This window comes from Convolutriloba macropyga, chromosome 14 (genome assembly GCF_964194025.1).
Source record: "Convolutriloba macropyga chromosome 14, txConMacr16.3, whole genome shotgun sequence".
Lineage (NCBI taxonomy): Eukaryota > Metazoa > Xenacoelomorpha > Acoela > Convolutidae > Convolutriloba > Convolutriloba macropyga.
The window spans coordinates 16463060-16486977 of NC_134481.1; the positions used below are offsets into that span (position 1 = coordinate 16463060).

At 34.7% G+C, this 23918-nt stretch overlaps 1 protein-coding gene across 2 annotated transcripts in view; it reads right to left on the reverse strand.

The window, feature by feature from the left end:
• LOC142352779 (regulator of telomere elongation helicase 1 homolog) overlaps positions 1–23918 on the reverse strand; it is a 61257-nt gene that overhangs the window by 22368 nt on the left and 14971 nt on the right. For both annotated transcript variants that reach the window (XM_075404887.1, XM_075404886.1), the window contains exons 3-9: positions 18198–18363; positions 17677–17861; positions 7200–7363; positions 6629–6915; positions 6108–6342; positions 5620–5847; positions 4936–5321 (exon numbers count right to left, since the gene is read on the reverse strand). In XM_075404887.1, coding sequence (XP_075261002.1) covers positions 4936–5321; positions 5620–5847; positions 6108–6342; positions 6629–6915; positions 7200–7363; positions 17677–17861; positions 18198–18363 — 1651 coding nt within the window. The remainder of the gene's footprint in view (positions 1–4935; positions 5322–5619; positions 5848–6107; positions 6343–6628; positions 6916–7199; positions 7364–17676; positions 17862–18197; positions 18364–23918) is intronic.

Genomic DNA, 23918 nt, shown 5'->3' on the forward strand with positions numbered 1-23918 from the left:
GAAAAGAAAGTGAAAAAAGAAAGAAAAGTAAAAGTGAGAAAACAAAGTGAGAAAAGAAAGCAAGAAAAGCGAGAAAAGAAAGAGAGAAAAGAAAGTGAGAAAAAAAGGTAAGGAAGTGAGAAAAGAAGCTGAAAAGAAAGGGAGAAAAGAAAATGCGAAAAGAAAAAGAGAAAAGAAAGTGAGAAAAGAAAGTGAGAAAAAAGTGAGAAAAGAAAGTGAGAAAAAAGTGAGAAAAGAAAGTGAGAAAAGAAAGTGAAAAAAGAAAGTGAAAAAAGAAAAGAAAAAGTGAGAAGACAAAGTGAGAAAAGAAAGTAAGAAAAGCGAGAAAAGAAATAGAGAAAAGAAAGTGATAAAAAGCAGTGAATAAAGGAAGTGAGAAAAGGAAATGAGAAAAAAAACGAGAAAGGAAAGTGAAAAAAGAAAGGAGAAAAGAAAGGACCAAAAAATGAGAAGACAGAGAAAAGAAAGTGAAAAAAGAAAGGAAAAGTGAAAGACAAAGTGAGAAAAGAAAAAGCGAGAAAAGAAATAGAGAAAAGAAAGTGAGAAAAAAGTGAAAAGAGAAAGTGAGAAAAAAAAGTAAGAAAAGCGAAAGGAAACAGAGAAAAGAAAGTGATAAAAAGAAGTGAATAAAGGAAGTGAAAAAAGGAAATGAGAATAAAACAAGAAAAGAAAGTGAAAAAAGAAAGGAAAAAAAGAAAGGAAGAAAAAATGAGAAGACAGAGAAAAGAAGGTGAGAAAACAACGCGAGAAAAGAAAGTGAGAAAAGAAAGTGGAAAAAGAAAGTGAGAAAAGAAGGTGAGAAAAGAAAGGGAGTAAAGAAAGCGAAAAAAGAAAGCAAGAAAAAAGCGAGAAAAGATATCGAGAAAAGAAAGTGAGAAAAGAAAGCGAGAAAAGAAAGTGAGAAAAGAACGCGAGAAAACAAAGTGAGAAAAGAAAATCGAGAAAAGAAATAGAGAAAAGAAAGTGAGAAAAAAAGTGAGAAAAAGAAGTGAGAAAAGAAAGTGAGAAAAGAAAGTGAGAAGAGAAGGTGAGAAAAGAAAGTGAGAAAAAAAGTGCGAAAAGAAAGTGAGAAGAGAAAGCGAGAAAAGAAAGGGAGAAAAGAAAGCGAGAAAAGAAAGCAAGAAAAAAAGCGAGAAAAGATATTGAGAAAAGAAAGTGAGAAAAGAAAGCGAGAAAAGAAAGTGAGAAAACAACGCGAGAAAACAAAGTGAGAAAAGTAAAAAGAAGTGAGAAAACAAAGTGAAAAAAGAAAGTAAAACAAGAAAGGAAGAAAAAATGAGAAGACAGAGAAAAGAAATTGAGAAAAGAACGCGAGAAACAAAATTGAAAGTAGAAAGGAAGGAAAAGAGAGAAGACAAATTGAGAAAAGAAAGTGCGAAAACTGAGGGGAAAAAAGTGAGAAAAGAACGCGAGAAAAGAAAGTGAGAAAAGAAAGTGAGAAAAGAAAGTGAGAAAAGAAAGCGAGAAAAGATAGTGAGAAAACAACGCGAGAAAACAAAGTGAGAAAAGTAAAAAGAAGTGAGAAAACAAAGTGAAAAAAGAAAGTAAAACAAGAAAGGAAGAAAAAATGAGAAGACAGAGAAAAGAAATTGAGAAAAGAACGCGAGAAACAAAATTGAAAGTAGAAAGGAAGGAAAAGAGAGAAGACAAATTGAGAAAAGAAAGTGCGAAAACTGAGGGGAAAAAAGTGAGAAAAAAACGCGAGAAAAGAAAGTGAGAAAAGAAAGTGAGAAAAGAAAATGAGAAGAGAAAGTGAGAAAAGGAAGTGAGAAAAGGAAGTGAGAAAAGATAGTGAGAAAAGAAAGTGAGAAAAGAAAATGAGAAGAGAAAGTGAGAAAAGAAAGTGAGAAAAGAAAATGAGAAGAGAAAGTGAGAAAAGGAAGTTAGAAAAGATTGTGAGAAAAGAAAGTGAGAAAAGAAAATGAGAAAAGGAAGTGAGAAAAGGAAGTGAGAAAAGGAAGTGAGAAAAGGAAGTGAGAAAAGGAAGTGAGAAAAGGAAGTGAGAAAAGAAAGTGGGAAAGGAAAGTAAGACAAGAGAGAAAAGAAAGTGAGAAAAGAAAGACAGAAAAGAAAGTGAGAAAAGAAAGTGGGAAAAGATGTGAGAAAGGATAGTGAGAAAAGAAAGTGAGAAAAATAAGTGAGAAAAGAAAGTGAGAAAGTAGTCAGAAAAGCAAGTGAGAAAAGAACGTGAGAATAGAAAGTGAAGAAAGAAAGTTTTTTCTGTCACACTCTCGGCTTTTCGTTTGACAGGCAGAATAACTTAACGCCGTCTGCAACCGTTCAATAGCAACCATAATTTGTTGCTCAAATTTTGGGATTTCAGCTTGAAAGCTTTGCTGGAGTCCTTTTACTGGTAAAGCAGTCGCTTCTAAAAGTTAATTTTAGCGAAGAAAAGCAAAGATAAGCGAAGAAAAGGGAGCAGGATAACTGAATTGCAGGATAAGAGTCTGAGACAATGAAAAGAATCTGAGCAAAACCTCACAAACCTTAAGACCAGTTCAAACCTGCCCAACCTAATTAATTTTGATCACCAATGGATGCTTACAAAACCGTTGGCCATCTTGGATATGCAAAAATCAATGCATTAGGAATGATAATATGTAAAAAAAAACAATCAGTGTTGCATTATCAGAACTCAGTGGTTAAACTCAATGTAACGGTTAAGTTCAGTTAAATGTCAACAGCTCAAGGTCTCACACGCGCGCACGCACACACACACAGTCGCAAACAGGTTTACACACAAACATACCAGGATAAAAATCAGTGGTTGTACTCCATGCCATGGTTAACATCAGTTGAAGGTCACAAACACACACACAAAGTACGCGAGCAAACACACAGTCACAAAGACGAAAGCGGTCAATTTAAAAGAACGTTCGAAAACAAATCGAACGTTTTAAAACCAAGCAAACATTCAAAAACTAATCAAACGTTCGAAAACGAATTGAACGTCCCAAAACCGAAAAGAGCAAATTGGTCATTTGAATGCACACACTCACACGCACATACGCAAGCACGCTCACGGACACACGCACGTAAGCAAAAATACACATCACGCACACGCAAGCTGAAACCAAGCCATTACCACAGAACACTTTGGAAGTTCAAGGACTGTTAAAGCATGTGAAGATTGGCGCTTAAACATGGTGGTATAGCATGCATGCATTACGCTAGGCTGCATGTTTAAGGAACGCTTAAACACGTGAAGATAGGCGCTGAAACATGGTGGCATAGCATTCGAGTTAGAATTAACATATAGATATAGATAGAAGATAGATAGATAGAAAGAGAAGGTATATAGAGACAGGATAGACATGGAGCACGAAAAAGTGTGAAAAGAGGAGAGAATTCGAGAAAGGAGAAACGATTGCGACGTTAGTGGACAAAAATCCCGACAAACTACGCGCCTCGCCTGCTCCTTAGCTCAACTCATTGCGCTCCCGCTCCTCAACCCGTAGACCCCGGTTCAAACCCGACTGTTGCCAGTCGTTTTCTCAGAAAACCATGTTTAAGGGCCGTTAAAACATGTGAAAATTAGGAGCTTAAACATGGTGCCTTTTATGTCGACACTGAATTAATATATAGATTGCACGAACGAATGAACAAAAAGCAGATTTGAAGTGATCGTGACGTCATATGGTCGTAACAGGAATCTTGACAACAAAATAAAAAACCAATAAGGCCAATAATAACCGCAGCTATCGCTTTGCTACGGTTAGTCAGTGCAACAATAATTATTGCCACACGGTTGTTATGGCCATCGAGAAGTTATGTAACTCCAAGGCAAAACCGAATAACTTCGAGAGGGTACTAACAATAGTGTGATGATTTTTTTTTCAAATAATCGCTCACAGCAATCACAGCAGTGAATAACTCAGCAGTGAATTACAGCAGTGAATGTCACACAGCAGCTGATTAGACGATCTTTTACCGCCACTTCTCACACAGTGACAGCAGTGAGAAAGTGGCGGGAGAAGAGAATAATACCAAAGTAGAGTTTTACCATTCCTGAAGTTTTTTGTAGTACTCATCGGGCGCTAACAAAATTTTAATGAGTGTGTTATGCAACTATTGTTATTGCAACGAGAGTTCATTAATGTATAGTCCTCACAAGGTTTTTATTGCCAATGCGAATTTATCGCGTTCAGCGGAGCAGCCGAGCTGTTGAAAAACTTCGAGAGCGCAATAACAATCCTGTCGTAGCCAGCTGGGGCTTAGGAATGGTAACATCAGGTGGGGGAGAGCGGAGTCAGGAGGAGGGGGACGAACAAATTGAGGGGTGGGGGGGGGGGGGGGGGTAGTGTGGGTGTTAAGCCTGCGGGGTTATTAGGGATGGAATTGAATGAGACGAGGGGACAGGACGATGGTCAAAATCGCCCAGTGGAAGAGAGCGAACGGGGGGTATGACTGAAAAAGGGTGTGAATAAGGTTAAGAATCACCATTCACTACATGAATTTTAAGAGTTTCGGTGAATCTCATACTAGGCGATTAAAACTATAATAGAGCTTTTCAGCCATTAATGCCTTCCGGGCTTTACCTGTTTATCCCGTTTTTGCGGACGAAAAGTTAAAAACATCAGACAAAATATCGTCAAGTTTAAAAGCGCAAAAGAACGCGGGATTAATCTAATCGCTACAAACTTCGCTTGAGAGCAAACAATTGATAACCTTCTCTTTTTCCGCCATTCCTCATCAACAATGGCGAAAAAAGAGTGGTTAAAAAGATCTTCTAATCTCAAAGCAGAATTCCGCCCCTATTATAGATTTTCGTAGTATTCATCAGGCGCTAACAATTATGCTTTTTTACTGTAAACTTTTTTATTGTAAAGAGTGTTAATTCAAAACCATGAAAGACTAGATTGCTTCACCTTTAACGATCAGTATTGATTTGGAGGGGACAAATTTGTATAAGGGAACATTTTAAAAAGCTATTACTTGGCCTGATCCAAGACGATAAATGTGCGATATTCGAAGAATAGGCGAACCGTTCGTCACATAACAGAATGGCGCCATAGTCATTTTTGTGTCTCAGCACTCGACCAATCGCCTGGTTCACTGCTCTAATTGCTTGCTGTTGATACCACGTTCTACCATCTAACAACTGAGGAAGCGTAGGAGCACCGGCATTTTTTTGGACTGAAGCACTATTTGCTGCGTTTGGAACTACTTTATTCTTGTCTTTCATGGCGGACGTTACTGTGTCCAGGTACTCCATTTTCAACTTAACTCTTGGATCGAATTGAGGAGGGTACGGCAAGCCGGTTATTATGACTGCTCTGCCGTTGATGTCAGCGAAGTCCAACCCCTCGCTCACTTTGCCCCTGGAAACCGAAAATTTTATGATACTCAAGTAACAAACACTGCTTATTTGTATGCTTTGAGAACACGTTTAACACCAGAAACCTTCACCAAATGTAAACAATTACTAGCTGCTATAACAATTTCCACGGAAAATGAAATCCTCAACCCAAGACAAGCTTTCACGGCTCATGTCAACAAAGTTAATCAAGCATAACCAAATTATTATAAATGCGTCAAAACCATTTCCATGATTTCAATATTCTTCGCTTAAAAATTAGCCGTTGATCCAGATTACAAACTGGTGATTAATGTTCTTACCTACAAACAGCAAAAAATGCTGCCCCCTTTGCATCTTCCCGACTTCTCACATCGAGGTTGTACTGGGCAATGACCTCTGCCAGACTCGCTTTGTCTTTGGGTTCCACATGAACAGGTTTGTGAAGAGTGATTCTATTCCAAGTGTCGCTAGACTTCCAGAACTCAATGCAGCTGCTCATTACAGTGTATGAGGGGAAGAACACAAGCATTCCATGAGGAACAACTTTGCTGAAATAACATTGAAGTATTATTAACAGCTCAAAATTATAATATGAAGGCTCATACATTTCACAGATTGGTCTTGTACAAACATTAAATGTAACTTAATGAGCCTGTATTCGCAGAGAAGGTATGAATTGTGATCTATACGCGGCTATTAATTAAAAACCTCGGTATTAATAAACGGTTTCTACATCGTCTATTTCGACTTTTTTGCCAAACAAACTAAACTCGAAAAATGGTAGTTTGATATACCGAGCACGCCTTACCTCATATTGGATATTAGAGCTCCTAGGTCGTCTAAGTAATTCTTGTTGCTCCTATTGCTGTAGGCCGAACTCAACTTGGAACCCAAAGGTCCAGAATGTACAACAGATGCAAAGAACTGACTGGGTTGCACAATATGCGGGTTCTGCAATTGCCACGGAAATGACATTCTCATCTCCAGTTCAAAGGAGGAGAGTGGCGATAGAGTTCCTGATGTTATTATGACTGACCTCACATCTGAAAACAAAGTGGAACAGTCTTGGCTAATTAACGCCTTCGTGTGAATCTGCCAATTATTTGAATGCTAGTTATAAAGTTGACCGCTTTTTGGTACAGTTTATAGTTTGATCAGATATTTTCATTTGCGCGGGGGGGGGGGGGGGTGCATCACAAAAACGCTGCCTTTTGCTTTTTCACCTCTGGGTTTAAAGGGTGCACAAATTTAACACATTGTAGTGCACATGATGCCACTACTACTTAAAGTTGTAAACTTTTCACCTTTAGTAGCAAATTTGACACTCACGATGTTGGATGACCGATTTCAAAGCGTAGGCCGGCGAAAAGCACCAGTAATTGACCATCCTTGGTTTTGTATCACTCCCTCCACCCAACGCAGCGGCAGCACTGCCTACATTCTTTTTAGCCCAAGGGTCGCTTGGCTGGGCCTTTTCTCTCTCTTCAAAAAGGGACACGTGCATTTTAAACTCAGTTCGACTGCAGTTCTTGAGGAAGTAATTGGCGTAGAGATCTTGTCCCTGATCGGGATATAACTGTTTCAGCACATCCGCCATTTTCATTATTCCATAAGGCCTGAAATAGATCAACATCTCAATCAATACGATTACCTTCTAGGGAAATATGACAAATAAGGAATCTTAAACATGTTTTGGAGACAAATTTATTGCAATTCAGCGCTTATTATTATCCTGGAAAATTGTGATGAATTTAATAGTTAATTCTCCTCATTACATTTATATACAGATCTGCGTGCACGATCAAAAGTTGACATTTGATCACAAAATCATACGCTTCGATCACTTTTAGAGGTACCTATAGTAAAAAAAACGATAAACATTGCTATGTCATTACATTACCTAACGTTAAAGGCGTTGTTGCTCTGAAGTGTGGAAAGATATGAAGCCACTTTATCCAGAGTCGAAATGACTGCTGGCGTTATCTCCGGTCTCAATCCAGCATCTTCTAGCCAAGAATAGATCAGACTACCTCTGAACACGGCTCCAGCTTGTTGTGGAAAAGTCTGAACAAAATCAATCACAGCGATAACAACGAAAATAGCCAACTGCTGTTCAAAACGATAGCCAATGCCAATTTCTCAATCAGGCAATTGAAAAACTTGAAAAAAAAACAATGTACACAAACGTTTAGATTATAAGAGGCTCGCGCATTTGTATCTACCCCAACGTAAACAGATAACCATAAGGGAGACATCATCGCCAGCAAATTTCAAGCCGATAAAAAAGAAACTAAATATACCAAATATATGTGCATTCCTAAATAAACGTACTTTATTTTAATAAAGTTTGAAATGAAGACAATTAAGAAATTCGCGAAAATTTCAAACAAAAAGTCAAAGCAACTCCAATTAATAGCTGCTGTCTGAGACTTTCAACAAGCCCAAATAACGCATCGTACAACACGTTAAGGATCGCTACATAGCACAAATCAGACGTCAATAAGAGCATGAAATGGCCTCGTAAAAATATCATGAAAGATGGATAAAACAGCAATTTCTTTAGAACTAAGCTCTGCCCAAGTAATTTTTAATAAGATTTGAATACTGAAATCTTTAAACAATCAGGAGAACGCATCACTGATAAATATAGCCAGCACTTGATCCCTTGAGTTAATTCGGGCTTGAAACAGAAGAGAAGCAAGATAAAAAAAGACATTTTTCATTTATAGAGCTATAGGTGAAAAGACTGACCAGACAATTTGAAGGAACACTGAAAATCCCAGTCAATTACTTAATTAAAATACGAAAGTTAAAGTTATACATAGAATTAGATTTTCCACATCAAAAGAAAATTGAAAAAAAAACTCCTGCAGTCTACTCGCTTTATATAAAACACCCTTCGACGTAAATAGAACACATCTACGGGAGTGAACATTCAAATTTGAGAAAAGATCTTGAAAAAAAGACAATAGTACAGAACAATTCACAGGAGAGCCATTTAATGTAACAATTGGGGTAGTTGTCTCAGCAACTAAACATGCATTACCTGCTGGTAACATCAAATTTAGAAAACCAGCAGCAAAAATAGCTGCTCTAAAGCCAAAAATAAGTGTACGAAAAACCTGCAGGGTAGGCAGGAAAACCACTATCTGTCCCAAATCCTGCCTAGAATATCCGAATAGCCGTATATTTCATTTTATACACTATGGATAGATAAAAAAGAGGCACCTAACTCAATGTCTTCTGGCATTACCATTCTCAGACTCCACTTTTTCTCCCAAATTTCCGAAAGACTGACAAAAACCAGGGTTCAAATAATAATTTGAATCATCAGCAGTACAAAAGAGCCTACAGGTAGACACACGCGTTTACAATAATTGCTATGAACTTCGTTCAAGAGCAATTAACCACATGAGAGTTTAACATATACCACTATTAAATTAAAAATGGCACCATTTTCGGCGAAATTTTGATTTGACTTTTAGTATTAAATTGCCGCCAATTGAGTTCAGCTGCTTCAAATTGCGATTGAGAGAGAATTTTAGATCACGCGAAACGCAAAAAGTCAAGGGCGTAAAAGTCACTCGAAAAATCAAAACCGTCAAGCGAAAATTTTGCATTAAAAAAGACACACACGTTTACAATAATTGCTAAGAACTTCGTTCAAGAGCAATTAAAAAGGAAATTGTACCGGTCTTTTCATCTTCAAGCCTTGCTCTTTAAGTTCAAAGACGCAGTTGGAAGGCAAAATATCTTGTTGAACTCTGAACAACTTCAAAAGTCTTCAAAGCTTCAAAATATTTTTGTTGACGCTTAAATCCGTATGAGAAGCTGATAATGAGTTGAAAGACTGAAAGACGTAATTGGATGCAAAATAACTCTGACGAGCGATTCATCATCAGGAACGGTTGCATGGTTGAGCCAGAATGACCAAATTGTCAGTTCCATTCGAATTCGGACAATTCTGAGCTAATGATTTTGAGTCTGAAGGTTTGAGGTATTTTAACTATGGAAAGAGGAGTCAATAAATGCAGTCGAACCGCGCAAAAACCAGCTGACAATGTAGGGATTGTTGAAACTTGGCTCGATAATTCAGTTAATGACTCGGCGCTTCTTTGTGGTCTACCCTAAACGGTCGAAAGAAGATCTTATAGAGAAAAAGAAAACATAGCTGGCAGATTGCCAGAAAATAGCCGCAATAGCTTCATAGATCTGCAGTCTCAAAAAAAACCGTTAAAAAGACAGATAAAAAAAATCGTCTTTTCATTGAAGGCAGATATGTTCTATTTTGATTAAAAATCTGTATAAGTTTTAGCTGCCTCTATTAGCTGCTCTCTAATAACCTTAATTTAGAGTTACACACACTCATTTGACCTTATCTCTTTGCATTAAAGCAAATAAAAGTCAATTTCAAAGTGAGGAAGTCATTTTCGAAAAGGAGCTAAGTCAAGTATGACCAAAACTTTAATCACGCGAATGAACAAAAAACTCGCTCCACTAAGAGCAAAAAATGACGTCACGCACGCACTTCAGATGGAATTGCATGAACGAATGAACAAAAAGCAGATTTGAAGTGGTTGTGACGTCATATGGTCGTAACAAAAATCGTGACGACGAAATAAAAAACATAGCAGGACAAGTCCTGACGTACAATTCAAAGAATTTTCATTTACTAAACAGAAAAACTAGACTTAGAATGGACTATGAGTGAATTCAGAAAACCATTTTAAAAAAATCAGAACAAAATAAGAAAACAGAAAATCAATATCAAAATGCCGCATGTGAATAAAAAACCCCTAGCGAGAAATGAAAATATAATACAAACTAAAAACTAGGCCTAGAATGAGCTGTGAATGGATTAGGAAAACCAGTTAGAAAAAAATCCGATCCAAAAAATCGAAAAAACAGTAAAAATCAGAGTGAAATTGCCGCATGTGAACAAAAAATCACTACTGAGAAACCGAATTTTTGTTCAAACACCGTTTTCTCACTCTACTTTAAAATTAGAGCGAAAAAAATTCACGCCGCAAAAACACTCGCTTTTTCGCTCCATTTCCTGTTTCGGCGTGACCAAAATTACTACTCCAATTTGACTTCAAAAATCAAGAAAATGAGTAAACAGATCTGAAAAAAACATAGCCGGAAAAATTCCGGAAACGACTCAAAGTGAAAATCCACTTAAATGCCATCCAACTACTCATCACACAAAACGCGCCTCCAATAATTTAAAACCATAAAACAAAAAAAGTAAAAAAATTAAATCTTTTAAAATATAATAAAATCTGATCAAATGCTGGGACAAATTGATACCCCAGAAAACTATCTCTGCCACAATTACTCCATCAATACAACTAGTAACTACTAAAACAACTAATTAGATTCATTAAAAATACTTGAAGCCAAATCATGAAAAAATATGCTCTTACAAACACCTTTGACTAAAAATCTGGAAAAAGTTAATATTTTTTAATATTACAAAAGCACATCAATCTAAACAAAAATTCTTTTCAGACAAGAGGATACCCAGATGCTCGCAAAACAATAGGCAGGTCATAAAAGGTTAAGAAAATTGTCTAAAGAACAGAAAAACCGAAAAACTGAAAAAAATTAAGAAAATTAGTTCCAATTTTTGACATTTTTCGTCATATTTCTCAACAAAAAAATGCTTCATATCCACAAAACTGTAACAAAGTGTTCACTGAAAAATTCTCAACTAATATGGATATCTTCAATACCCATTTGAGGCAGTAAAACAAAACAATAGTAAAAAAAAATCGTTAAAATTAGCCCAAAAATCAGCAAAATACATAAAACATCCGAATTAGCATAAAATTCATATAAATTTTCAGAAAGCTTCAAACCACTACCAATACCAGCCTATAACTAAAAACAAATCATAACTAAACAAAAAATGAGAAAAACTGCTTTAAAATGCCGCATGTGAACAAAAAATTTCGCTCGCTTACACAATTTTTTTTTCACACCTCAATTTCTCGCTCTCTAGAAAACAGCCATATGAACAATAAACCACTCTTCTCTCCACTCTTCATTTTGTTCACCAACAAAATCACTCCAAATTTTTCACGTGTTTCATTTCCCGCTTCAAAATTCACTCCAATAAAATTGATTTAAAAAAACATAGCCGGAAGAATTCCGGAAACGACTCGAAGTGGAAATCCACTTAAATGCCATTCAACTACTCATCAGACAAAACGTGCCTCCACTAATTTCAGATTGTCTTGAAACAAAACCATAGAACAAAATAGTTAAAAAAATCATATCTATTAAAATATGATAAATCTGATCAAAATTTCTCATCAATCGAGACCCCGAAATAACTATCTTTGTCAAAATTACTTCATTAACACAACAAGTACCTACTAACACCACTTATGAGAAGTTTTAAAAAAACTTGATGCCAAACCACGAAAAAATAAGCTCTTACAAACAACTGACTAAAAAACCTGAAAAATTTCATATTTTTTTTATTATTACAAAAGCACATAAATTTAAAGGAAATTTTTTTCAGCCAACAGGGTATCCAGATTATCCTAAAGCAGTAGGCAAGTCATAATAGGCTATGAAATTTATCTAAAGAAAAAAAAACGAAAAACTGCAAAAAAATTAAGAAAAATAGTTCCAATTTTCGCTATTTTTCGTCATATTTCTCAGCAAAAAACTGCCTCATATCCACAAACATGCAACTATTTGTTAAATAAAAACTTCTCAAGTAATAGGGGTCTTTTCAATACCCATTTGAGGCAGTAAAACAAAACAAAAGTAAAAAAAAATCGCAAAAATTAGCCCAAAAATCAGCAAAATACATAAAACATCCGAATTAGCATAAAATTCATATAAATTTTCAGAAAGCTTCAAACCACTACCAAAACCAGCCTATAACTAAAAACAAATCATAACTAAACAAAAAATGAGAAAAACTGCTTTAAAATGCCGCATGTGAACAAAAAATTTCGCTCGCTTACACAATTTTTTTTTCACACCTCAATTTCTCGCTCTCTAGAAAACAGCCATATGAACAATAAACCACTCTTCTCTCCACTCTTCATTTTGTTCACCAACAAAATCACTCCAAATTTTTCACGTGTTTCATTTCCCGCTTCAAAATTCACTCCAATAAAATTGATTTAAAAAAACATAGCCGGAAGAATTCCGGAAACGACTCGAAGTGGAAATCCACTTAAATGCCATTCAACTACTCATCAGACAAAACGTGCCTCCACTAATTTCAGATTGTCTTGAAACAAAACCATAGAACAAAATAGTTAAAAAAATCATATCTATTAAAATATGATAAATCTGATCAAAATTTCTCATCAATCGAGACCCCGAAATAACTATCTTTGTCAAAATTACTTCATTAACACAACAAGTACCTACTAACACCACTTATGAGAAGTTTTAAAAAAACTTGATGCCAAACCACGAAAAAATAAGCTCTTACAAACAACTGACTAAAAAACCTGAAAAATTTCATATTTTTTTTATTATTACAAAAGCACATAAATTTAAAGGAAATTTTTTTCAGCCAACAGGGTATCCAGATTATCCTAAAGCAGTAGGCAAGTCATAATAGGCTATGAAATTTATCTAAAGAAAAAAAACGAAAAACTGCAAAAAAATTAAGAAAAATAGTTCCAATTTTCGCTATTTTTCGTCATATTTCTCAGCAAAAAACTGCCTCATATCCACAAAAATGCAACTATTTGTTAAATAAAAACTTCTCAAGTAATAGGGGTCTTTTCAATACCCATTTGAGGCAGTAAAACAAAACAAAAGTAAAAAAAAATCGCAAAAATTAGCCCAAAAATCAGCAAAATACATGAAAAACCTCCGAATTAGCATAAAATTCATATAACTTACAAGAAACCTTCAAACCACTACCAATACCAGCCTAAAATTTAAAGAAAATCATAACCAAACCTCTTAACCAAAAACGTGAAAAAAAATTGCTTTAAAATGCCGCACGTGAACAAAAAATTTCACTCGCTTACAGAAATTTTTTCACACCTCAATTTCTCGCTCTCTAGAAAACAGCGATATGAACAAAAAACCACTCTCTTTTCGCTCCACTCTTCATTTTGTTCAGCAACAAAATCACTCCAATTTTTTCACGTGTTTCATTTCCCGCTTCAAAATTCACTCCAATAAAATTGATTAAAAAAAGGACTTCTCAAATACTCCTCTTCGAGTCCTGAAAAGGACTTCTCCAATACTCCTTTTCGAGTCGTAAAAAGACAGCGCTCCAATACAATTCAAATTCTTTGAATTGTAAAAAACCAAGAGAAGGCCAATAATAGCCCCAGCTATCGCTGTGCGGCTATTAAACAGGTTTTGTTCTGGTTGTTGAAAACGCAGTCTATGATGTGACAATTTCAAATGAGACCACCTCATTAATTGCATCTCGCTTTCCAAAACCAGTTCTTTTTGGGCTGATATTGGCATACTTTCCATCAAAAGGGTCTACGTTCTTCATCTCTAAAATCAAAGTACTGGACGTAATGGTGCTAGGAAAATTGGCCGACAGGGCGTTTAGCCGACAAGGAAAAAATGGGAAATTTAGCCGACAGTTTTATCATAATTGGTCATAAAAGTCTCAAAGGTCCATAAATCAGTAGTCCGGTTGTGATAGATTCATATCAAGTCTCACGGGCCACTGAGGCATGGCCATGGCCCGTGAGGCATGGCCAGATGCGGTAAACCTTCGTTACACTAGTTGATGAAAAAACTGCGGTATTTGTCCGCTTACGAAATAGTGTTTTAAATTGGCCAATCACTGCTTCTGAGTAAGTTTTATTGGTCATTTTACTTAAATTGTCGGCTAAATTTCTCATTTTTTGGTTGTCGGCTAAACGCCCTGTCGGCCAATTTTCCTAGCACCGGATGTAATACCCATTATTATTGAGAGTCTTGAATAAAAGATAAACAGTGACAGCCAGGAAAAACTATTACTGATTTTTGTTGACTGCGTGCGTCTTTTAACAGAGTGAATTTCAAAGTAATGCTTCGCAAAATATCTTCATTTCGACTAGGCCAACATTTCATGAATTATTTTGCGTCCTATTTGTATGGTTAAACTCAACGTTGAAGAATTGAGACATTTGTCAGATGTTGTCAATGTTAACAAGAAAAATTCTCAAGAAAGCGTACTTGGGCCTCTCTTATTTCTCGAATAAATTGGCGATATCATCTCTCCAGAAATATTCTAATTGCTACTGTTCTGCAAACGGCACTGAATTAATTAATGCGACCAAATATGCCTTTGAATCTTGGCCGAAAGACCTAGATCTACTATACAATTGGCGTGGAAAACAGCTTAGCTTTCGATATAGATCAATACTTTTTCACTCAATTGTGCAGCTTCAATAGCGGTTATATATTTCTAGACGGTTAGACTCTCACTTATATTGATTCAATATCTGCCTTAGCTATTGAATTGTCGACCAATTTATAGTGGGAGGATCTTCGTAAACGATCAAGTTATCAAAGCCTTCCGCAATTTCAATTTCCCGAGGCAGACTAGCAGAGTGAAAGTGAACTTATATTAGTTTCATTGTATGGTTCTTGGGTATACTATACAGCTATGATGTCACTTAATTCGACTCATAAGTTTCATAATAAGGTCTCTGTTGGTGCCTTATCTCTTTGAATTAAAGTAAATAAAAGTCTATTTCAAAGTGAAGAAGTCATTTTTGAGAGTGAGGTAAGTCACGTGTGACCAAAATCACGCGCATGAACAAAAGAACTCGCTCAACTAAGAGCGAAAAATGACAGCACACATGCAATCCAGTTGAAATTGCATGAACGAATGAACAAAAAGTGGCTGTGACGTCATATGGTCGTAACAAAAATCATGACGACGAAATAAAAAACATAGCAGGACAAGTCCTGAAATACAATTCAAAGAATTGAAAGAAAAATTCAGACGTACTCTACCTGACCAGCAGATCAATTGAACAATTTCAGCCAGAACACAAACAAAATCATCTCATAAAATGGAGAAACAAAGAATCAAACCTAAACAAAAATATACTCATTGCTAAAACTCTTGAAGCGTTTAAACCTAAGGCCAAATTTTTTCCCTTTAAAAACACCTATTTCAAAAACATGTTAAAAAGCAATTTCTGCTTCCTAAATCATTCCAGTATTACATCAGCAATTCCAAACTTTAAAAACTCGATAGACAATAATTTTTAAAATTTCAAAATTCAAAAAATAGAAATTCGTTCTACTAAAAGGATGAAAGCCATTCAATTGCCCGCCTAGAAACTACTGCCCGACTATTTATTAACATACTATCAAACCCTGGATGAAATTACCTGGCTACTGAGGCAAGAAAAAAATAAATAAAACAAATATTTTGAAAAAACTTGAAAAAAATTGCAAATCTTATCAAAATACTTCTATAAGTCGAAAGGTTAAATTGTTCAAAACAAATCCATTGAAACTAAATACCATGCAGTAACTTTTTATTAGAACGAGGAATATGTTTTCTCGCACTTGAGAATAGACGAATATCAAAAACTGAAAAACTTTAGGAAACCTTAAAAAAATGCAGATTTTATCAAAAAAATGATAAAATTCGAGGCATCAAAATGTTAAAAACCATTCCATTGTTACTAGAAACTATGCAGTGCCCTATTAACAAACCTCAAAAGAGATTGCCTGGTCCCTGAAGCTGGAAAAACTCAAAAATAACGAAAATTTTCAAAAACCTGAAAAAAATGCTAATTTTACCAAAAATAAAAATCGCTAAAATTTGAGATATTGAAAAGTTGAAACCTATTCCATGACAACTAAAAATTTTTAAGTAACTTATTATCCAACCACTGATGAGGTTTTCTTGGCCCCTGGGACTCAATGATGACAATAAACAATGATGACAATAAATGTCAAAAAATATGAAAAAATTGCAAGTTTTGTCAAAAAATGCTAAAATTCATGATGGCAAAAAAGTTGAAAAACATTCCATTACCACTAGAAACTAAGCAGTAATCTATCATCAAACCCCTCATCAAACCCTAGATGAGGTTTCTTGACACCTAGAGCTAAAAAAACTCAAAATATGACAAAAATTTTCATAACCTGAGAAAAATTGCGAAAAATATTATCATTTTGCGTGTTTGTGTTTGTAGTACCAAAACATATAGCTCATAAAATGATCATAACAAGCAATTTTGTCTCGCAAAAAGCTTTCATCAACTTTTAAAAAATTCAACCTAAGACTAATAAAAAAACTTAAAAAAATAACAAAAAACATGAAAAATTGCACCATTTTGAGCCCAAAAACTCCTAAAAATGACCTTTCAACCTTAAATTAAGGCCATCCCAGCAGCTGCACCACTATAAGCACTTGAAGGACTACTAAAGCCCACTTTGGGCCTCTAATGAAACTTAATGCCCGCTGGGCTTTACCGGTTTATCCCGTTTTGAAAGATCAAAGTCATTGAAAAATGTGTGAACACATCTTAAAAAAAAAACACAGCGCACCAATACAATTCAAATTCTTTGAATTGTAAAAAAACCAAGAGAAGGCCAATAATAGCCCCAGCTATCGCTGTGCGGCTATTAATAATAAATAGAAGAAACTATTGACTTCCCTGATTATTTTTTGAAGGGGTTGACATAACTGTTTTATGTGACCAAAACAGGTTTCGGTGAATCGCATACTTGGAGTCTAGTAAGCAGAAAGGCTCTAGGAGCCCTTAATATCCTCCGGGAATTACCGGCTCACCCCGTCTGTGAAGAAAAAAAAAGTTAAAAGTATCAGACGAAAAATAGGTCAAGCGAAAACTCGCAGAACTCGAAGACCACAGAACTAATATAAATGCAGCAGACTTCAATGAGATCAATTAAAAACTTTTTGTTTTGATCATTTTATTTTGGTCGGCATGTTGTATTAATAACAGCCTTCATTATATACGGTTCCGGAACTTTTCCGTTTGAGCCCCCCCCCCCCCCCGTACGTCATGCTCTCTCCGGTTACAGAGCACTTGCCATTACCTGGTAAATCAATATGTAACAATATGGCACGTGCGTCTGGGAGTGCAAATAATATGCACACATTAAGCTGGGGGCACAAATTCCTTTAGACCCATAGAAGGGCTAAATGTATGGAGAAAGAGCTGTGTGGTGGTGGCGATGACCGTCAGACAACGGGAAAAACCAAGATCACCACAATATAGCTACACTCAGCTTACAGCTTCGCAGCAATAAAAAAAATCACAATTCCTAAAAAAAATTGCAGCGAATACCAGTAGTGACCACAATTTTACAGCTTTGGCAACATTTTTTTTACAGATGTGAAAACGTCTATATCATATTCATTTTCACACAACAAGCGGGGCGTTTCTACTAACATCGGAAGACCCAGTGGAAGAAGTTTTGCTGACGTTCACATTGAGGAGAGTTGTTTCTAAGTTATGGAAAATAGTAGCAAGTGAGGCGATATCTGTAGTGTTGAATTCAGGTGTCAACTGCTCGTCTCCTATGAGTACATCCGACTCATTTAAGCTCACGTCCTTGTCCGAGTTACCTTGGAACTCTGAAATATTCAAACGATTTCACTCTACAAAACACTTCAAAAGACAAATATTTGATGACAATGAATTGTCCCAAATCAGTCATCTTATTGCATCGTCTGATGCACACATGTTCGACACAATAAGTAATAATGAAACAACTGCGACTTATTTTTGAAGAACTGAACATATTTAAGTTCTGGGATAATTTTGTAGAAGCATAGTTTTAACGATTTATCCCAGATAACACAATTTTCTTGCGTGAAAGATTCTGAAAGAAAAATGGACCAAACTATTGGTGATGAAAATTGCGGCCGCGAGCAGCTTATGTTTTCCTTAATCAAATTACCCGTCTTTACTTTTATCGGTCTCGGCCAACTTCTCTAGCAACTTCTGAGTCTCTTTGAATGCAGCTGCAACCTCGAGTGACGTCATTGAAAACGAAGCACTTTCTTCACACAATGAGTCAATGTTGTGACCCTCGTCGAAGATTATCACGTTGTTGGCCAAGTCAATGTTGTGAGCCTAGATTAAAGAAGTAAAATGAATAATGACAACTCATAAGAAGGAAAGGGACCTTTTTGCTGTCGGCCTTAACTGACCTAGGAAGCAATATTGCTGATCGGTCTATCCTACCCCAAATTAAAGGAAGTTCTTTGATCTATAAACTGTTGCGCAAAATCATTCCAGTAGTAGTAGGTGAGCAGAGCTGGGGGGGGGGGGGGGGGGTAAAAGGACGTACCTATGTATAAAGATTACCTATAGCCTATTTTCATCAATTTTCCAAAGACGTACCTAAAAAAGAGAGTGAGAACAATAGACCTGTCATCTTATCGTAATTACCCAGGGGTAATTATCTTAATTACCCCAGGGAAATGCATCCGCTCTAATGCACTTCAGCTAATCTTATCTACTTAATAAAATTCATCTGCAGAACTTTTACTTTCAAACTTTTCATTTACGCATAACTTTTTCGATTATCAATTTTTTTTTTAATTTTCGATTATTAATGAAGTTTTGTTTTCAATAATTTCAAATTATTGGAAGTTTTTCGCAAAAGCTTCTTAAAATTTTTTTTTGAAAATTTAATTTTTTTTTTCAATTTTTTTTACTCATGATGTGAAAGCATGCAAGAAACCGATTTTTTGGCATTTTCTTTTGGTAGTTTCTGTTTTTTTTTCTCGGTAATTTCAGTTTCAAAAACCCGAAACCGTTAAAAAAAAATTGTATATAAAGTTGTTCTAATAATCGGTTGTAATTTTTTAACACAGATTTCAATGAAAAATACTAAAACAGAGAAAACCATCACTGAAAATTTGTTTTTTTTTCGTAGTTTCAGATTCTGAAACCTCACACTAAAAATTTTTTTTTGGTCGAAAATGTATACCACAGTACAACTTTAGAGGGTATTTTTCGAAGCGAAGTTCAATGGTGGTAATTTCACGGTCAATTATAGATTATGGGTTTGGGTTTTTTGTAGTTTTAGTTTCTCAAACCTCAAACTACTAAAAAGTTTTAGCGAGAATGGTATGCTATATCAACTCTCTATATGTTGTTTTTAAACAAAGCATTTGATAGTGACTTCTTTAACTCCTAGAAGTTACACTTTTTGGTTTTTTCTGAAGTTTCAGCTTCTGAAACCTGAAACCTCAATCTATTTTTTTGGAATTGTTTGTTACAGTACATCTTTATAGCGTAATTTTTAACGCAGAATCCAATGGGCATAATTTAAAAGTCGTGAAAAGAGGACAATATTGTATTTGTTTTAGATTCTGAAATCTGAAACCAAAAAAAATTGTCGAAAAATACCCAATTCTTATCAAAAAATACCCAATTCTTGCCAAAAAATACCCAATTCTTGGCAAAAATACCCAACTTTTCCCAAAAAATACCCAATTGTTCCGAAAAAATACCCAATTCTGGCCAAAAAATACTCAAATTTTCCCAAAAATACCCAATTCTTCCCAAAAAATACCCAATTCGTACCGAAAAATACCCAATTCTGGCCGAAAAATACCCAATTCTTCCCAAAAAATACCCAATTCTTCCCAAAAAATACCCAATTCTGGCCACAAAATACCCAATTTTCCCAAAAAAATACCCAATTCTGACCAAAAAATACCCAATTCTTCCAAAAAATACCCAATTTTTGGCAAAAATACCCATTTCCTGGCCAAAAATTCCCTATTTCTCCCAAAAAATACCCAATTTTGACCAAAAAATAACCAATTCTTATCAAAAAATACCCAATTCTTGCCAAAAAATACCCAATTCTTGGCAAAAAATACCCAATTTTTTCCAAAAAATACCCAATTGTTCCCAAAAAATACCCAATTCTGGCCGAAAAATACTCAAATTTTCCCAAAAAATACCCAATTCTTCCCAAAAAATACCCAGTTCTTAGCAAAAATACCCAATTCATCCCAAAAAATACTCAATTCTGGCCCAAAAATACCCAATTCTGACCAAAAAACCCCAATTCTGACCAAAAAATACCCAATTCGTGGCTCAAAATATCCAATTTTTGTCAAAAACACCCAAATGTTACCAAAAACATCAAACTGTTGCCAAAAAAATAATTCTAGCCCAAGAATATCTGTTTTTAGTCATGAATTACACAATTCACAGCAAAAATACCCATTTATTACCAAAATCTGCTAATTTTTTGCCAAAAATACCTAACTCCTGCGAAAAGGAACCCAGTTCTAGTAAAAAAAATATCCCTATACTTGCCACACAGAGACACAAGTCTCGCCAAAAAAACCCATTTTTACCACAAAATAGCAAAATCATGTCAAAAAATACCCAAATTGTAACCAAAATAACAAAATTTTATCAAATATTTATCTAAAATATATCAAAATTTAGACAATCTTGCCATCATCCGTTTTTCTCTAATTTGTTATCAATAATCCAATTATTTAGTGACCTTAAAACATCAACTTTTGAGATCATCATTTGTAAAGACGAATCTTCTCAGGTGATCGATATAGGTTTGATTAGTACAAATTTGTCTCGAATTTTTTGCCATTGTACAGAATTAATCGTTAAAATTTCAATCATAGTAATTTAACAATTACGTCCTACTGTCTTCGCAATTAAGAACAATTACGTGATTATTTTTTGTAAGAGGGCCACTGACCTCTTTGGAACAAAAAGTACTCCAGCCAGGTCATATGGTTGCTACAATTAGGGATACCTATGTATTGTATGGGGTCACTGAACTCATGAGAAAAAAAATAATCCCTACTTCTTACGATATTATTCCTATTTTATCAAAGCATGCACAGCTCACGTGCTTGAAGTCTTACTCATATTATTGTAATAATTACGTCACTGTTGCGTCATAATGATGTCAATTTTTTTTGTAGTGCACAAACAAAAATTCAACTCAGTGCGCTTATTTTCGTTCTCTTCAACAACTTAGCTATAGTTAGACTTTTTCACTTTTTTCGGAGACAATTTTAATCTCCTTTTCCTACAAACCTAAGTTTTCAGTTATAAACCTTTCAGTGGAGATTCTTCATCTCTAGGACATCTTCCTATTTCCCATTCCAGGTAAGTCACCTCTGTTATAGAATATGAAAACAGACAAAAAAAGAATAATGGGCTATTATAATCATCGTACTCATTCGCAAATAGCATATTATTTCTTCAGAGAGAAAGTTTTTTTTCAATATCTGTATTTTCAATTCATTTAGGAGTTCAACCGTCGTCACCTAAAAAAGGCTGGAATAATGAATATCAAATCTGTGAAAATTGAACGACAATCTTAAGGCCCACTTATTCTTTCCTGATTTCAATGATGATGTAGCAATTATAAAGGAGAGGAAGACGTGCTTCGGCTGGGTAGTTGAACCTCCATCCTCCATTCCGAGGCAGCTTCTGGTCTTCATTATTGCAATCGAGAATTTTCCAGAAGTCTCTGTTCCATACAAACAGACAACTGTAGACTTCTACGAGAACCAGATCGAAAACAAAACTTTACACGTCTCAGACAACATGGAACTGAGCAGATCAGTCCGTGCACAGTTTTGTGATTATGAGTTGTCCTATAGACCAATGTATGAGAAACAATAAGGATTTTTTGAGGAGGAGAGAGAACTTAAATTTCTCTGGTGTGTGTCTGACGAGTATGACAATTTGCAGGAGCAGAAACATGATCGAGATTGTGACGAGTGGGAAAATGGGTCATTGACAGGGAGTATTATCACAATTATAGAAGAAGAGAACGCACTTGATCCCAAGTTAGACAACAAAAAATCTGACAAGGCAGTCCCTTTTGCGTGTTTTTCTACAGACATTGGACAAGATGCAAGAAAGAAGTACAGGGAGCATCGAGTGTTGAAAATACTTCAATCAAGTCTGCCAGAACCATCCTTAGTACTGTACTCAATGATTATACAGATTACCAAGATCATATTTTATCTAATGAAGCAAGTGAAAAAATATCTGAAAAAACTTCCCTCAAATCTGAGCAACCAGCGTCTTGTACACAAAAGACTGTCAAGAGAAGGGCTCCTGCTGTCAATAACCCTGAAAGAGTGGGAAATAAAAATTCAGATGGTGATGAAAACAAAGACAACTTGTGTCCTCCATCGTGCAAATTGAGACGAGCTGCTGAGTTGTATTGTAACTAAACTAACAGGCTGAGAAGTTATCCCTTTGACTGATTTATCTGTTTGTATTTCCGGTATAATTTCAGATCCAAAAACTATTATTTCCTGAGGTGACTAATGGACTGTTTAATTTGTAAAATTCTCTTTTTACACTCAGAAAAAGCTGAATTTCATGTATGCTTTTGAATTGATAATTTGATAATATAATTTATTTGAGTTTTACAAATGCATTTTCGAAATTTACTATTATTTAAAGTTCAATTTTGAACTAAAGTTTATCTCAAAAAATGCCAGTTTTTGTAATATCTGTTTTTTTTCTCAAAAATGGCGGTTAACGACGAAAAAGGCTTGTTTTCATAAAAATGTTTTTTTCAAAAGCGCGGTTTTTTTTTGGCTTCTACAATGAACTCCCGGCAGCTGATACTGGATGATGCAAAGCGATTACAGTGATAATTTCGAAGCAAACTCCAGCAGCAATTCTTCCCATCAGAATATTGCAATAAGCGTGCTGCCTTTGATAATAGATTACCTGATCATTTAAATGAAGAATTTTTAGCAGGAATTTTTTAGAAATAGATACTCATACATTTTAGTAGAATTTACAATTTTAGTAGAATTTAATTTTCAAGTATAGAATTTACAATTTTTAAAAAAAAGTTGAAAACATTTTGCGTAATTTTTTACTGTTTTAAAAAAATATTCTTTTTCTATCCCATTTTTTTCAAAAAGTCTTTTTTTTTACAAAAGGTTTCTTTTTTCATTTTTCCATTTGTCAGTTTTTGAAGTTTTTTAAAGTGAAGTTTTGAATTGAATCATTTTTTTAAATGAAATTCTTTTTTTACTAAAATGATTTTTTTTTGAAAATTGTTGTGTTTTACAGACTGTTTTTAACAAAATTGTAAATCTTGATGTTTTTTTATTTTTTATTTCTTTTTTCTGTTTTTTAATTTTTTTATGTAAAAATTTAAATTTAATGAATTTTGTTTTTGAAAAAAAACAAAGTTTTAGTAGAATAATTTTTCTTTCAAAAGTGCCGTTTTTACATAAGGTTTTTAACAAAAAATGCAACTTTTGCTGTTTTTTATTTTTTTATTTTTCCTTTCTTTTTCTGTTTTTGAAATTTTTTTGTAAAATTTTAAATTTTTTTTCGAAAATTTTGTTTTACTGAAAAAATTTCCTTCAAAAATGCCGCTTTTTACATAAGGTTTTTAACAAAAAATGCAACTTGTGTTGTTTTTTATTTTTCTATTTTTCCTTTTTTCTGTTTTTCAATTTTTTAATGTAAAATATGAAATTTAATTAATTTCCTTTTTGAAAAAACAAGTTTTACTAGAATAATTTTTTTTTAAAAATGCCGTTTTTTACATAAGGTTTTAAACAAAAAATGCAACTTGTGTTGTTTTTTATTTTTCCTTTTTTTCTGTTTTTGAATTTTTTTGTAAAATTTAAAAATTTTTTTTC